Here is a 16,870-nt window from a genome sequence, read left to right on the forward strand (position 1 = left end):
TTTCTTTTTTTTTTTTTTTTTGAGACGGAGTCTCGCTCTGTCGCCCAGGCTGGAGTGCAGTGGCCGGATCTCAGCTCACTGCAAGCTCCGCCTCCCGGGTTTACGCCATTCTCCTGCCTCAGCCTCCCGAGTAGCTGGGATTACAGGCGCCCGCCACCTCGCCCGGCTAGTTTTCTGTAGTTTTTAGTAGAGACGGGGTTTCACCAGGTTAGCCAGGATGGTCTCGATCTCCTGACCTCGTGATCCGCCCGTCCCGGCCTCCCAAAGTGCTGGGATTACAGGCTTGAGCCACCGCGCCCGGCTTCGTGTGTATTTTTAATAAAGACAGGGTTTCACACAGGTTGGCCAGGCTGGTCACGAACTCCTGACTTCAGGTGATCCAACCGCCTCAGCCTCCCCAAGTGCTGGGATTACAAGAGTGAGCCACTGCGCCCAGCCCAAGGTTTCAAGGCAATCAGTAAACCAGAGATCTTTTATAGGATTGTGAAGGGAAAATAAATCTCAAGACCCCAAAACCACTAAGCCAAGGAAAAAGTCAAGCTGAGAACTATGTCAGGCAAACTTGTCTTCCATTTTATTCCTAAATAAGATAGCTATAATAAAAAGCTACATACCTCCCTTACAATTTTCCCATGAGGAAATTCCTTGTGGACAAAGGATAAAGAGAATTCAAAGTCATCCTTCTGAGGCTCACCTGAGACACATGTGTATCTGATTACTTCCTCTGCCCTATTATTTATGTAAAAATGCAGATTCACTGAACCAGACTAAATTGTGTATTCAGTGGGAGGCTGTTCAATGACTCAGAAGAATGCAGTCTTTTGTCTCCAATCTACTTCTAACCTGGAAGCCCCCACTTCGAGTTGTCCTGCCTTACTGAACCGAACCAACGTACATCTTACACATGTTGATTGATATCTTTTGTCTCCCTACACTGTATAAAAGCAAGCTATAGCCCAACTACCTTGGGCACATGTTGTCAGGACCTCCTGAGGCTGTGTCACAGGCCCATCCTTAATCTTGGTAAAACAAACTTTCTAAATTGATTGACACCTGCCTCAGATACCTTTTGGTTTACAGGATGTTATATAGACAACCAGAATATTCCTCCCCCAAAATATACCACTTGGCTATAAGGATTATTTTGAGAAACAGCTGACACAGAAAAAGCACTGAAAATGGTAAAAGTTTCTCTTTCATGAAGCAACAAAAACAAACACAACTCCTTTCATGTATAAAAGACATTTCCCTTGGTAAAGATGTCCTCCTTGGTTATATCAGAAGAGGAGAATGGCCTGCAGAGACAATTCTTACCACCTGAGATGACTTGAACCTGCATACAAGACTTTATCAGATAATCCTTATCTTCCATTAGTTTACTCCCTATATTTTCCTTCCCACAATTTACTCCCCTAGGAAACCACCACCTCTTTAAAATAGTATACAAACCCCCGAGTCTGTCTGCTTCCCTGGGCTTTTATTCCCTTTCCGTGAAGGCTCCCATATGCATATATACAGCAATAAATCTTTTCCCCTGTTAATCTGTCTTTTGTCAATTTAATTTGTAGGGCCCAACTACAAAGCCTAACAGGGTAAAATAAAAGTTTGTTATTCTACAGTTTCCTTCACCAGATAAAGGAGCACTTACAAGGGTTTTCAGTGCTTCTAGATTTCATCTTGAAAACGTTAATTATAAAATAACATATTCAATACCTTGTTTTATGGCGCAAAATGCTGCCTAGTTTTTCTGTAGTTGGAAAAAAGGCTTGCTGAGATTAATGCGCCACATGAGATACAGGGTTTAAATCTTCAAGTTTAAGCACTTAGGTTCCATTGTTAAAAGACAGGGGAAAAGGCCTGGCCTGGTGGCTCACGCCTGTAATCCCAGCACTTTGGGAGGCCGAGGTGGGTAGATCACCTGAGGTCAGGAGTTTGAGACCAGCCTGACCAACACGGCGAAACTCCGCCTCTACCAAAAATACAAAAATTAGCTGAGCGTGGTGGTGGGTGCCTTTAATCCCAGCTACTTAGGAGGCTAAGGCTGCAGAATCGCTTGAACCCGGGAGGCAGAGATTGCAGTGTGCAGAGAATGTGCCATTGCACTCCAGCCTGGGGGACAAGAGCGAAACTCTGTTAAAAAAAAAAAAAGGGAAAAAGAGGCCAGCCTAGCTCAGCGAGAAATTGATTAACTGATACAACATATGTAATGTTTTGCACATACAGTAATCATAGAGTAGTTCATAATGTACTTGGAGAGACTGATTTTTAGAATAAAATTAGATGTTTGTTAAAGGCGTAAATAATCTAACACATTTGAAATATAAAAGGTAAACATTACTGAGAAACGGAATCTGATAGCTGGAAGGCAGGGCAAGGCAGGGCCAGCCTAGGTCAGGAAGGTCACCCAACATGAAACTGTTTTTTTGTTTTGTTTTGTTTTTTGTTTTTTGTTTTTTTGAGATGGAGTCTCACTCTGTTGCCCAGGCTGGAGTGCATGGAGTGCAGTGGCGAGGTCTTGGCTCACTGCAACCTCCGCCTCCTGGGTTCAAGCGATTCTCCTGACTCAACGTCCCGAGTAGGTGGGGTTACAGGTGCCCTCCACCACGCCCGGCCAATTTTCTTTATTTTTGGTAGAAAAAGGGTTTCACCATCTTAGCCAGGCTGGTCTCAAACTCCCGACTTCGTGGTCCACCTGCATCGGCCTCCCTAAGGGCTGGGATTACAGGCGTAAGCCACAGAGTCCAGCCATTTGAAACTCTTTTTCTTGGAATAAAGTCATCCTTGGTCTTTCCCTCCTGCATTTTATTTGTAAATGTAAAAGACAGGGTTTCTGGGCACAGCTGATTTCCTAGTTCAACAGAAAAAAGGAACACGAGGGAGCTCAAGCGGCATCTTCACCACTCAAAGGAACTAGAGGGTAAAAGCCACCTTTCTTTCTCAAACAGCTTCCTGAAGTGTTTCCTAGGTGGAATGAGGGGGAAAAAAACAGAAAGTCAGTTCTTGCCCCAAAAATGTGGTCGGCGAGGGAGGTAAACGAACAGAAAAGACAGCTACAGAAAGAATAAAAGGTAAGGAAAAGAATAGAGAACCAAATTTGGGAAAGGTGAGGAATCCCACCTTGGAGCTATCATCAGGTGTAGTCTTTTGCAGTCAGCCACTCCACAGGCTAACCACTTCGAGATTGTACGGAAGCAGTTTCTACACACGATTTCACAACTGCCCGAAACGACTGTGATTACCCCTCTAGAGATGGCGCCACTTGATTCCAGCAGCCACAAAGCACTAGAGCAATCGATGCTAAGAGGTGACAGGAAAAACAGGCTGCAACGATCCAGCCAAAGGAATGCCGTTGCAGCGAAGGTCAACCTAAAACACTGTGGAAGGGCAAGGTGAGCTGAGTAAGTTTTAATTGGGCATCATTTTCAGAATCTGGAGTTTAAGCACCACCCTTTCCGTTTTTTTCCTGAAGTCGTTGGCAGGGCGCAAGGTCTATGACTGACTGACCGGATGCAGCTGGTGTGGAGAGTGCTCAATCAGGTCCGATTTATCACTATGTATAAGTACTGCTGCGAGACTTGCTGTGTTGCATTTTATTTAGTACAAGATATGTCTGGCCGCGGCAAAGGTGGGAAAGGTCTGGGCAAAGGAGGCGCTAAGCGCCACCGCAAAGTCCTGCGCGACAATATTCAGGGCATCACCAAGCCAGCCATCCGACGCCTGGCACGGCGTGGAGGCGTTAAGCGCATCTCAGGCCTTATATACGAGGAGACGCGCGGAGTTCTTAAGGTGTTTTTGGAGAATGTGATCCGCGATGCAGTTACCTACACGGAGCATGCCAAACGCAAGACAGTCACGGCCATGGATGTGGTTTACGCGCTCAAGCGCCAGGGTCGCACCCTCTATGGTTTTGGCGGCTGAGTGTTTTCCTTACTTATCCCGTTCCTCAAAGGCCCTTCTCAGGGCCACCTATGAAATCTGTGAAAGAGCTGTAGACCAAAGAGCCTTAATTTCCTAAGAACACCTAAACGTATGGCAGTTTTGGCAAATTAGCGATTCTACATAAGCAGTCGCTAAGGTTTATTGCGGTTCGGTGCCCCTTTCAGCATTACTTAGTGGTTAAAAGTGTTCTATTCTCTGATAGACGGCCAAATTTATAACGCCTCCGGTTTTTGCAAGTCACAGTGGAACATTCGGTCTCATTTACCTTGTATCGATTACTTTCCCTCTACGAATGCAAGGGCTGTGTAACTATGACACTGGTCCGTAACGCTCAAAATGCCTTAATATCGCCCTTTACAGAAAAAGTCGGCCAACTTCTAAAACGTTCTTAAGTACTTTTAAATTTGAGAAATACTGGCATACCTACAACGCTCGAGTTTCATATCCCCTTCAATGCCTCCACTGAAATATTTACTCTAGTTTCACTTTTCCTTCACGTTCCTTTTTTGTCAAACCAATAATGAAACCACATAATTCAAATAGTGCAAGGCAAGTTTAGATTTTTCAAGCTTACATTTAAACAGGATTTTAATGCATGAAAATTCCTAGAGTTTAGGGGGATTTTTTTTTGTTTCCGTTTTTGTTTTTCTTTAGCTATCAAAACCATTTTACGTTTCTTGACCCAAAGCAGAGGCGGAATGTCTCCCTTTCACTGGCAGATTAAACTGGGAGCCAATTCGTGTGTGAGACGTGGCATGCCACAGTCTACTATCCAATCAGAACGCGAGGGCAGCTATAAATACACGGATGATCAGTTTTTTTTTTCTCTCATTTGTGTTGAGTAGTTAGGCCTACTTGGCAATGGCACGGACAAAGCAGACAGCTCGCAAGTCCACCGGCGGCAAAGCGCCGCGCAAGCAGCTGGCCACCAAGGCGGCTCGCAAGAGTGCTCCGGCCACCGGTGGAGTCAAGAAGCCCCATCGCTACCGCCCGGGCACCGTGGCTCTGCGCGAGATCCGCCGCTACCAGAAGTCCACTGAGCTGCTAATCCGGAAGCTACCTTTTCAGCGCTTGGTACGGGAGATCGCACAGGACTTTAAGACTGACCTGCGCTTCCAGAGCTCGGCGGTGATGGCGCTGCAAGAGGCTTGCGAGGCCTACCTGGTGGGGCTATTTGAGGACACCAACCTGTGCGCCATTCACGCCAAGCGCGTCACTATTATGCCCAAAGACATCCAGCTTGCGCGCCGCATCCGAGGGGAGAGGGCATAAATGTTTTTCTATCACCCCAAAAGTCTGTCCAACCCCAAAAGGCTCTTTTCAGAGCCCCTCAATTGTCACCGAAAGGAAGCTGTAGATTTTGAGACGTGTCTTAGTTCCATGTTAATTACAAGTTGTGGACAAAACGTAGTCGTGGCTCAACGCACTGTAATGCAGGAGTTAGGTCACAGGCTGTTGGTATGCTAAATCAATTCCACATGCAGAACCTGCTCGTACTGATAAGGATTACCATTCAAAAAAGACATATGTCATAGGGACAATTGTGCAGATGAAGTTTAACTTTTGAAAAGTATTCCTGTTCTTTGAGGAATGTGTTTCCTGCTTGTCTACCTGCCTCTAAGGAAGGGAACAAGTTATATACTGAGTGTACACAGGCTCTTGTGAGGCCGAGGCGGACAGATCACAAGGTCAGTACATAGAGACCATCCTGGCTAACACGATGAAACCCCGAGTCTACTGAAAAAAAATGCCGGGAGGGTGGCACGCGCCTGTAGTCCCAGCTACTCCGGAGGCTGGGGCAGGAGCATCGCTTGAACCTGGGAGGCGGAGGTTGCAGTGAGCCGAGATCGCACCACTATCTTCCAGCCTGGGCTACAGAGCCAGACTCCCTCTCAAAAAAAAAAAAAAAACCAAAACATCAGGCTCTAAAAACTGCACACATGAGAGTGGAACAATAGACAATTAGGACTCAGAAGGGACGAAAGAATGAATGATACGTTACTTAATTGGTACAACAGAAGCTGTTTAGCTCTCGTATACCCCATGTAACTTGATCACCATGGAGCATATGCATGTAACAAAGTTGCCATTGTACCCCATGCAAGTAACAGTTTTGACCAAAAGCTCGACACTTTTGTTTTGTTCTGTTTCAATGTAATGTTTAGCAAGCCATGTGTTAGGTAGTGGGCCTCTGAAGAGGGATACTTTAACCTACGGCATGCTGTCATCTGTGAAATGAGCTTCTAGCTCTGTAAGTGGACCTTAAAAAGTACTTTCCTGTCATTTCACAATATGTTTGTCATAGATTGTGGATTTGGATTTTCATGAGGTGTTTTTTTGTTTGTTTTTTGTTTTGTTTTGTTTTTTATTTTTTGGTTTTTTTTTTCCCGAGAGAATCAGTCTGGGTATTAAACTTCAAGTGGTATTTAAAGCTCTTCCTGGTTTCTAACCAAACTTGTCCAGTATTTCCAACTGTTTAGAGTTTGGCAGAGATGTGAAGGCAGTTTTTCTCCCGAGTGCTCTCAGCCAGCTCAGCCATGTATCTGTGCCTTCCCTTCTTTCTCATATTGGATTCACTCTTGCAAAGAGGCATGCAGTGGTGTCCAGCCCTTTGGCTTCCCTGGGCCACATTGGAAGCAGAAGAGTTGTGTTGGGCCACACGTAAAATAGAAGATCACTAAGGATAGCTGATGAAAGAAAAGAAAAGAAAAGGAAGGGAGGGAGGGAGGGAGGGAGGGAGGAAGGAAGGAAGGAAGGAAGGAAGGAAGGAAGGAAGGAAGGAAGGGAGGTGGGTGAATCTTGAGGTCAGACCAGCCTGGCCAACATGGTGAAACCCCGTCTCTACTAAAAATACAAAAAATTAGCTGGGCATAGTGGTGGGCGCCTGTAATCACAGCTCCTCGGGAGGCTGAGGCGGGAGAATTGCTTGAACCCAAGATCGCACCACTGCACTCCAGCCTGGGCTACAGAGCTAGACTCCATCTCAAAAATATCCCAGCTCCTCGGGAGGCTGAGGTTGCAGTGAGCCGAGATCGGGCCACTGTATGCCAGCCTGGGTGACAGAGTGAGACCCCATCTCAAAATAAATAAATAGAAAAAAGGAAGGAAGGGAAAGAAAGAAGAAAAGGTCTGTGCATAATTTTTGTGATATCCATCACCACAAATGAGCAAAAAAGTCCTCACATTTAAAGGGTTGGATAAGCATATACAGTTTTCGGAAACAAGATTTGATTCAGAAAAACAACAACAACAACAACAAACCACTTTTGATCCATGGGGCCAGAAGCCTCTTCCCACAATTAACTTAGAGCTCTTTTAGTGGCTGTCTGCTAGGTATAGGAACAACTTGACACTGCCTCTTCCAAGCTTCAAAGACAGTTCTCTTCTCACCTCTTCAGGGATTTTCCCTCCATAATGGAGCTGAGGCCATGTTTCTGGGTTTAAAATTTAGAGCTGCCACTTCATAGCTGTATAACCTTTGGCAAGTTGTTCATTCTCTATGTGGGCCTCATGCTGTATAGCTGTAAATGTGGCAAATTAATAGAAACCTGTAGAACATATTTAAGATTACTTCCTGGCAGGTAGTAAATGCTGAATGACTGTCAGCCCTTATTGTTATACCCCTGCTCCCACTATACATGGAGTTTTGGGGTTTTTTTCTCCTGGACCTTCTAAGTTTTGTGTTTGGAACAGCAGAAAGTACTTGGTTAGAACATTTTCTTGTGAAGATCTCCTTTTCTTTAGTTCTCAATTTGCATTGTTCAGTAAGAGGCCTATACAATATCTGTGTCTCTGTGGATAAATTTATAACACAGCAAAAGGACTAGAGAATAAATAGTTTGGAGTTTAAAGGCCATATATAGTCTCTGTCACACATTATTTTTAGTTTTTAGTTTGTTTGCTTGTTCGAGACAGCATCTTGCTCCATCGCCCAGGCTGGAGTGCAGTGGTGCTATCACTGCTCACTGCAGCCTTGACACCGTGAATTCAAGTGATCCTCCCACCTCAGTCTCCAAAGTAGCTGAGACTACAGGCATGCACCACCACACCCAGCAATATTTTTTGTATTTTCAGTAGAGATAGGGTTTCACCACATTGCCCAGGCTGGTCTTGCACTCCTGACCTCAAGCAACCCACCTATCCCAGTCTTCCCCAGTGCTGAGATTACAGACATGAACCACCGTGCCCAGCCTTTGTTTTTGTTTTAAACAATACTGTTAAAATGTAAAGACAACTTCTTAGCTTGAGGGCCATACATAAACAAGCCATTGTCCAGATTTGGCCATAGTCTGCCAACCTCTCCAGGAGTTCTTAGAGAGAAGATGAAGTGTGTTGGCTACTTTAAATTTTCTTGCACAGCATTTCAAGGGTGAGAAAAAAGTGACTGTTGATTTCATTAGGAATCCAGATTATCATTTGATCATTTTTATCATCCAGGCATCCTGTCCAATCCCCTCCACATCCCATAAATCATAAACTTCACCATTTATTTCAACCTCAATGTATTTGCCTGTGTTTTCCTGAGTTCCTCTGAACTTCTATAACCTGAAGTCGCTCAATATCCAATCCAACCTTTTCAGTCAATAGCCAGATATTCTTCTAAAATATTAGCATTTAAACACACAAAAATACCCATATTGATGTATCCTGGCTACTTATAGAAGAGAGTATTCCTGATGGTGCAGCTTGTTAAATGTGGGTGGAGATTCAGGGGGAGCAGTGAGAACATTTTGAAAACCTAACACAATCCTGGGTCACCTAAACAGTTTGTGTATTTGAGGATAACAGGGCACTCTTGAATAATTTTCTGCAGGTTTGAATTTTCTCTAAACTGAATTATCTATATTATTTTTCTTCCCCTTTTTAATGGGTTTGCCCAGGAACTAAAAAGGGAAAACACTTCAATTAGAAAACATAATACATTTAAGTTGGAATTTGAATCTGGGTAGTTGGATTCTTAAGTCAAAGTGACTTGAATTACTGGTGCTGCAATACAGAAGAAGTCACTCTGACACTGGAAATTTTCCAAGCTACAAAATCCCATTCTGTAAAGACATCAGCACATGGAAACTCCTAGGACACAGAACCAGTTTGTAAAGTCAAGTATGTGTGGTTAAGTTGGGACTGTAGGCAACCAGCTGTCCTGTGCCTGTGTTACTTGCTACAGTTAGAAACAAAGTTCATGCCCAAACCAAGGAACCCAGTGTCTTTTCTCTTGCAAAAATCAAAGCGTGAACTCATGGGCAAATTTTAAAAAATAACTTTCACCGGATACTTAATAGAAATTTATCGCGACACGCTACTAACTAACATGATGCCCTCAGCCCATTGGATTCTTATGAAAAGCAGAAGGGATTTTTAAAAATATCTTTCATCAATTGCACGAGATTCGTGAAAACACAAACAAGTATGTGAACCTGGAGGCTGTTTTCCTCCTTTGGAGCTTCAAAGTGCCAAATTCTGTGCCGTTGTTTTAAGCATTTAATCAAATTTTGAGGACTAACAAACACAATTTGGGAGTCCAACCGCGAGTGGCGGCGGCCAGAGGGCGGCGGATTGGACGCTCCACCAATCACAGGGCAGCGCCGGCTTATATAAGCCCGGGGCCCGAGCATAGCAGCAATGCAAAACTTGCTCTTTGGATCTTGAGCTTATTCTTTTCTAGCAGTTTCTTGCTACCATGTCGGAAACCGCTCCTGCCGAAACAGCCACCCCAGCGCCTGTGGAGAAATCCCCCGCTAAGAAGAAGGCAACTAAGAAGGCGGCGGGCGCCGGCGCTGCTAAGCGCAAAGCGACTGGGCCCCCAGTCTCAGAGCTGATCACCAAGGCTGTGGCTGCTTCTAAGGAGCGCAATGGCCTTTCCTTGGCAGCTCTTAAGAAGGCCTTAGCGGCCGGTGGCTACGACGTGGAGAAGAATAACAGCCGCATCAAGCTGGGCCTCAAGAGCTTGGTGAGCAAGGGCACCCTGGTGCAGACCAAGGGCACTGGTGCTTCTGGCTCCTTTAAACTCAACAAGAAGGCGGCCTCCGGAGAAGCCAAGCCCAAAGCCAAGAAGGCAGGCGCCGCTAAAGCTAAGAAGCCCGCGGGGGCCACGCCTAAGAAGCCCAAGAAGGCTGCAGGGGCGAAAAAGGCAGTGAAGAAGACTCCGAAGAAGGCGAAGAAACCCGCGGCGGCTGGCGTCAAAAAAGTGGCGAAGAGCCCTAAGAAGTCCAAGGCCGCGGCCAAACCGAAAAAGGCAACCAAGAGTCCTGCCAAGCCCAAGGCAGTTAAGCCGAAAGCGGCGAAGCCCAAAGCCGCTAAACCCAAAGCAGCAAAACCAAAAGCTGCAAAGGCCAAGAAGGCGGCTGCCAAAAAGAAGTAGGAAGCTGGCGTGTGAAAACCGCAACAAAGCCCCAAAGGCTCTTTTCAGAGCCACCCAGAGATCTCTAAAAAATTGCTGTGCACAACGTTAGATCAGGCAGGCAGTTTTCCTCCCTCTACCCTCATCGAGAAACGCAAGGCATGAGTTCCAGCAGTTGGTTTTTTAAGAAGTTGGTGTCAAACTTTTTGTCTGACGCCTAGCTACAAAGAAGCTTCTTAAATTTTAAAAACCCCGCTCTATAATCTGATTGGTCAGTTTTGTTTCATCATCAGTACGTGGTTTCTCCCCGTTTAAGCCATTTAGGCGCCAGCTACTTCGGCGTTACTGTGTTCGGCATTGATGAGCCAATTTGATGTGACTATCATTCTGTACTGGATTCGTTTTTTTCTTTACCCGAGTCTGAGTCTCGCTCTGTCATCCACGCTGGCGTGCAGTGGCGCGGGCTCGGATCACTGCAGCCTCAGCCTCCCCGACTCAAACGATTGTCCCACTTCAGCTTCTGAAGTGCTAGGACTAAAGGTATGCACCACGCCGCCCGACTAATTTTTGTATCGGCTAATCTCGAATTCATGAGCTCCAGCGATCTTCCCGCCTCAGCTTCCAAAAGTGCTGGGATTACAGGCGTGAGCCACTGCACCTGGCCCTGGATTTTTTTCTTATTGGCTCTTGTAAGCCCTGTATTAAATGACTTGTTCACATTCTGACTTAAACAAGTCACCTGAATCCTGTAAGGTTTTCCCTAAAGTCATTACTAAGATCTAGATGAAAAATGCTTTCCTGTTCACAATAAACGTTCCGAATGTTTAACCAGCGGCCCAGCTCTCCCGCAGAAATAGTAAGTGGCTCTGAAAAGAGCCGTTATATTGGAAAGTGATGCTATGGAGACATTATTTGCCCTTGGCCTTGTGATGACTCTCTGTCTTCTTGGGCAGTAGCACGGCCTGAATGTTGGGCAGGACACCACCCTGAGCGATGGTCACTTTGCCCAGCAGCTTGTTGAGCTCCTCGTCGTTACGGATGGCCAGCTGCAGGTGACGCGGGATAATACGGGTCTTCTTGTTGTCGCGAGCGGCGTTGCCCGCCAGCTCCAGGATCTCGGCTGTCAGGTACTCCAGCACCGCTGCAAGATACACCGGGGCGCCGGCCCCGACCCGCTCAGCATAGTTGCCCTTGCGGAGCAGCCGGTGCACTCGGCCCACGGGGAACTGGAGACCAGCCCGAGAAGAGCGGGTCTTGGCCTTGGCGCGAGCTTTGCCTCCCTGCTTGCCGCGTCCCGACATGACGAAGAAAAGATCAATAGACAGACTGAGAAAAGATTAAAGAACTTTGCCAGAGCTCCACTACTTATAGTCAATACTGGGCGCGAAAATAAAGCTGTGCCATTGGCTCAAATTACAGTTTTATTTAAACCAATGGAATCGCTGTTATGAAACACGCTTCTTTGGATTGGACAAAATTGCATATGACGTCATCTAGAATCGCCACCAGTCCTACGCCTAGTGTAGTAATCACCTCATTTGCATAAGAATTCGTGAATAGGAGTTACAGCACACAGATTTTTCTTCTTCGTTTTTTTAAAGACATGGTCTCCCTCTGTCGCCCAGGCTGGAGTGCAGTGGTGCCGTCTCGGCTCACTGCAACGTCCGCTCCTGGGTTCAAGTGATTCTCCTATCTCGGCCTCCTGAGTAACCGAGATTACAAGCGCCAGCCACCACAGCCCGGCTAATTTTTGTATTTTTTAGTAGAGACGGGGGTTTCACCATATTGGTCATGCTGGTCTCGAACCCCTGACCTTAGGCGATCCGCCTGCCTCGGCCTCCCAAAGTGCTAGAATTACAGGCGTGAGCCGCTGCGCCCGGCCACTTTTTTTTTTTTTTTTTTCTTGAGACAGGGTCTGGCTTTGCCGCCCAGGTTGGAACGCAGCTGCGCGATCGTGGCTCACCGCAACCTCCGCCTTCCTGGTTGAAGCGATTCTCCTCCCTGAGCCTCCCCAGTAACTGGGATTACAACCCTGCATCACACGCCCAGCTAATTTTTTACATTTTTTTTGGAGAGTCATGGTTTCGTCATTTTGTTCAGGCTGCTCTGGAACTCCTGACCTCAAGTGATCCGCCCATCTCCGCCTCTGCCTCCCAAACTACTGGAATTACGGGCGCGCGCTGCCGCGCCCGGACGCTTTTTCCTATTCTTTATACCTTTTCTGCAGTTAAATTACAGCATGCCTGACCCCACCAAGTCAGCCCCAGCCCTGAAAAAGGGTTCCAAGGAGGCTATTACTAAGACAAGAAGAGAAAGCGCAGCCGCAAGGAGAGCTGCACCGTGTACTTGTACAAGGTGCTGAAGCAGGTCCACCAACACCGGCATCTCTTCCAAAGCAATGGGGATCTTGAACACCTTCGTTATGACATCTTCGAGCGTTTCGCTGGCTAGGCTTCCCGCCTGGCGCATTACAAGCGTTCCCTCCAGGGAGATCCAGACGGCTGTTAGCCTGTCACGCACGCGGTGTCCGAGAGCACCAAGGCCGTCACCAAGTACACGAGCTCCAAGTCAGCTCCTCTCTGGTTCGTCCACTTGGAACTCCACCAGGTTCTTCCTGACCCACACCCTAAAGACTCTTTTCAGAGATACCCACGCTTCCTAAACAACTGACGTTCGTTTATCCCTAGTTTTGAAACGTTCAGTTAGCTTTAACCTAAAGCCTTTCATAAATGCTTCTTAATTGATGCAGTAGATACATTGTGGCCTTATATTTCCAATATTATCTGCTACCAAGAATTTCATGTTACAGACGTCAAATACACAAAACGGGAGTTTTATTGTGCATATTTCACTTATCCGTACTCAATTTCAACGCTGAGGATCCCCTGTTGAGTAAGTTATTGTCTAGAAAACCAAGTATTCTTTAAAGTAAAAGTCCTATCAACCTCTACTGAAATATCATTGGACGCTTTACAGGTTACACTACAATTTTCAGGCCTCCTGGTAGGATGCTCAGTGACTAGCATGTAATCCAGGTGGCATTCTCTTTCAATTTTTCTTTTGTAACATGAATGCTGGGAATGTGCTTTCTTACTACCTCCACTTTAGGCCTAATTTGCACAAAATGACCTAAAGGTGTTGAGATTAAAATGGAGAAAGAAGAAGGAAAGAATTAAGAACCAATTTACATCACCTCTTCCCACCAGTTAGAAATGAGGTCTGGATCATTCCTTGCTAATCCACATGCCAAGCTGGCAGATGGAATTTTTCTACTAATTACTTTCTTTTACATTTGTCCTAGGTAGACCAAAGTACTCCACACTTCTCCCCACTTTCACACCTCTCTTATGAAGTTCCTCTAAGATGTAACTTGATTATGCTTCATGTTTTCCTCTCACCTTTAATGTCTCACCACTATAAAGAATGGCATTTCTGTTTACTATACTTTTAACATGATCAAAATTTTCCTTGGTTAAGAGTTTAGAATGTAGGTCAGTTTCTTTTCTGAGTCAGCTCCACATTTCATCTTACTTTATATTCTCCTTACTGGTTTTTTCTATAATAAGGGGGAAATTCTAAACAAAAAGGCAATGTTTTTGAAATGTGAAGGCAGGAGAGTCATGGGAAGGCTTTTTCTCCAAGAGAGAAGTGCAGTCTCCCAGTGTTTAGGCTAGGAAAACCATTTTGCCTTTTCCAGTAATCAGTGTGGAAATACAAGTCCCAATTGTGCTACAGACTATTAGATACCAGAATCATGAAACCTAATACCTTTGTTGTTTTTCTAGGTATTAGTCAATCTTTTCTCATTAAAAAGCTGGAGGTCTTAGATGGCCCTATGTGAATGAAAAGCACAAAATCTAAGCTGAATTTATGAGCTCAGGGAGCCAAGGACAGTTAAGGCGCCAAGCACAGTTAAGGAGCCAAGTCTGCAGACAAAACCAGTGACTGTCTTCTCTCCAACTTCCAAAATGTTGCTAGAAACATTCGCAAAAGTCTATTGCTAGTCTGGCGCTGTGGCTCATGCCTGTAATCCCAGTATGTTGGGAAGCCAAGGTGGACAGATCACAAGATCAGGAGTTCAAGACCAGCCTGGCCAAAATGGTGAAACCTTGTCTCTACTAAAAATACAAAAAAATTAGCCAGACCTGGTGGGCACGCGCCTGTAATCCCAGCAACTCCAGAGGCTGAGGCATGATAATCACTTGAACCTAGGAGGTGGAGGTTGCAGTCGGCCAAGATGGCACTGCTGTACACCAGCCTGGGCAACAGAGTGAGACTCTAACTAAAAAAAAAAAAAAAATAAAGAAAGAAGTCTATTGCTTTACTAGATCCATCAACATTATTCAATCTGAAATTAGTACTGTTACTGATACAGTCAAGGAATGAAATAATATTAGGCTCACAAAGTACAATTATTATTTCCTGAAATGTTTCTTATAGCTGTCCTCCATTTCTGTAAAGTCACTTTTTGTCCACACTTTGAGGACCATCCCAAGTCTTACTTCCCCTGAAATCTTTTTTATGTCTATTACAATTTGCATTGTTTTCCTGTCTTGAAGCTTCTCTAGAGTTCCTTCCTGTTTGAACCATTTCCACACATACATACCCTGCCTATGAGCAAGCAGAGACCTCCTTGTCTTTCCTGTATCTTTATAATTTCTGTTCCGTTAGACCCACTAATCTCAGAAATACAATTTGTTTCTAGATAGTCTTCTATTTGTCTTTAATATTTTTGTTTTGTAATCCATTTTTCTTTTCTCTTTTTAAAAATTTGTTGTAATCTATTTTTAACCCACATTACCTGTCTTCTCTTTTGTGGTTGGCCTATGGGACTTACACCAGTACTCAGTTTTGAAATTAGGAGACCAACTCCTAAAACAAATGACCACTTCAAGAGATCGAGATTCTGGTTTCTTTGACACCCAGCTTCTATATTTGTAAGTTGGAGATAACAGCAATTCATAGTTGTGTGAGTGTTGTAAAGATCAGTGAGAATACTTTGTGAATTATGATTATACACATATTTCATGTACATTAAAGAGGAATGTTATATATTTATTCGGCACTTGAAAGGCTTAGGTCACCCTCACCTATCAAACTGAATCACAGAGCTCCGGCCAGGCAGTGCTGTTTTCCAGTTGCTTTTTATTTTCAGTAGATACTTGTTGCGCACATGCTGTGTTCCAGAAAGTCTTCTAGACCAGAAATTTTTTTTTTTTTTTTGAGACGGAGTTTTGCTTAGTCACCCAGGCTGGAGTGCGGTGTCGCCATCTCGGCTCACTGCAAGCTCCACCTCCCAGGTTCACACCATTCTCCTGCCTCAGCCTCCCGAGTAGCTGGGACTACAGGCACCTGCCACTACGCCTGGCTAATTTTTTTGTATTTTTAGTAGAGATGGGGTTTCACCATGTTAGCCAGGATGGTCTCGATCTCCTGACCTCGTGATCGGCCCATCTCGGCCTCCCAAAGTGCTGGGATTACAGGCGTGAGCCACCGCGCCGGGCCGCCGACCAGAAATATTACAGTGAACTAAACAGACAAAAAGTTATGCACTCACAGTTTATTTTCTAATAAGGGAACTATATATATATATATCTTTTATGATGTAAGATAATATTAAATGTTGGGGAGGAAAATAAAGCAGAAAAGAAAGATAGGCTTTGTATTTCTTATTTTAAATAACATAATCATAGAATGTTCATCAAGAAGTTGAAATTTTAAAAAAGATGAGGAGATGAGGGAGTGAGCCTTTGGGGATTGTAGGCAGAATAAAAAATGAATAAGTAAAGAGGCCCTGAGGTGTTTGTAGGAAGGAGAGATACCTGGTATTAGTCAAAGAACAGCAAAGTGGTCAGTGTGGCTGGAACTGAGGGAACAGGGAGAACAGTAGCTGGAAGTGGAGTAACAGAAATGGGGAAGCAGCCTCAAGAATGTATAGGACCTTATATCACACTGTAGTAGCTTTGGATAGTATTGTCCTATATTTCAAATTTTTAGTAGCTGCAGAAAGCTGTGGGTTTTGTGTGATCAGCTGTACTCATCTTAACCCCCTGTTACTGGACTTTAAAGGGACAATATGCAAGGCACTCCACATGTCATTACTTCTTTGTTCAACCTTTCAGAAAAGATAGAAGGAAGGAAAACCTCCCAGGGTGAGTCAGGGTATGAAGACTCCCAAAGAAGTGCCAGACCCTTCCCTAAAGATATGGAAACTCAAAGTCTTTCACTCTCAACAGTTGCCTTTTTCCCCCCAGAATAGTACCCGTTCCCTACAGCTTCCTGAACTAAGCAAATGCTGGCGGGAGAATCACGAATTTTGAATCCGCGTCCAGTTTGAGAGCATTAGAAACACCACAAACATGAGCCTGTGACAAATAAGACTGTCTCAAATATTAAAGCCATGCCCACCATGTGATGCATGTCCCTACTTCTGAATTTCAGTGTTCTGCAACTTCTTTTTTTGAGACGGTGTCTTGCTCTGCCGCCCAGGCTGGAGTGCAGTGGCGCGATCTCAGCTCACTGCAAGCTCCGCCTCCCGGGTTCATGCCATTCTCCTGCCTCAGCCTCCGGAGTAGCTGCGACTACAGGCGC

The 16,870-nt window shown here is 45.1% G+C and overlaps 3 protein-coding genes and 1 pseudogene across 3 annotated transcripts in view; 3 read left to right on the forward strand and 1 right to left on the reverse strand.

Moving 5' to 3' along the window:
• Positions 1-3,606: 3,606 nt before the first annotated feature.
• LOC111525968 overlaps positions 3,607-16,870 on the forward strand; it is a 44,545-nt gene continuing 31,281 nt past the window's right edge. Inside the window, exons 1-3 of the mRNA XM_026446586.1 lie at positions 3,607-3,913; positions 4,594-4,682; positions 4,789-5,129. Of these exons, the coding sequence (XP_026302371.1) occupies positions 3,607-3,913; positions 4,594-4,682; positions 4,789-5,129 (737 nt within the window). The remainder of the gene's footprint in view (positions 3,914-4,593; positions 4,683-4,788; positions 5,130-16,870) is intronic.
• H1-5 (H1.5 linker histone, cluster member) lies at positions 9,567-10,351 on the forward strand. Its single transcript, XM_023191549.2, has one exon. It carries the CDS (start codon positions 9,620-9,622, stop codon positions 10,298-10,300), a length of 681 nt encoding a protein of 226 aa, XP_023047317.1. The 5' UTR covers positions 9,567-9,619; the 3' UTR covers positions 10,301-10,351.
• Positions 11,113-11,673, reverse strand: LOC111525950 (histone H2A type 1). Its single transcript, XM_023191629.2, has one exon. It carries the CDS (start codon positions 11,578-11,580, stop codon positions 11,188-11,190), a length of 393 nt encoding a protein of 130 aa, XP_023047397.1. The 5' UTR covers positions 11,581-11,673; the 3' UTR covers positions 11,113-11,187.
• Positions 12,519-12,949, forward strand: LOC111525969 (annotated as a pseudogene).

This window comes from Piliocolobus tephrosceles, chromosome 5 (genome assembly GCF_002776525.5).
Source record: "Piliocolobus tephrosceles isolate RC106 chromosome 5, ASM277652v3, whole genome shotgun sequence".
Taxonomy (NCBI): Eukaryota; Metazoa; Chordata; class Mammalia; order Primates; family Cercopithecidae; genus Piliocolobus; species Piliocolobus tephrosceles.

Excerpts from the sequence above, each read along its gene's own strand:
- H1-5 (XM_023191549.2), top strand. The coding sequence starts at position 9,620 with ATGTCGGAAACCGCTCCTGCCGAAACAGCCACCCCAGCGCCTGTGGAG.
- LOC111525950 (XM_023191629.2), bottom strand. The coding sequence starts at position 11,580 with ATGTCGGGACGCGGCAAGCAGGGAGGCAAAGCTCGCGCCAAGGCCAAG.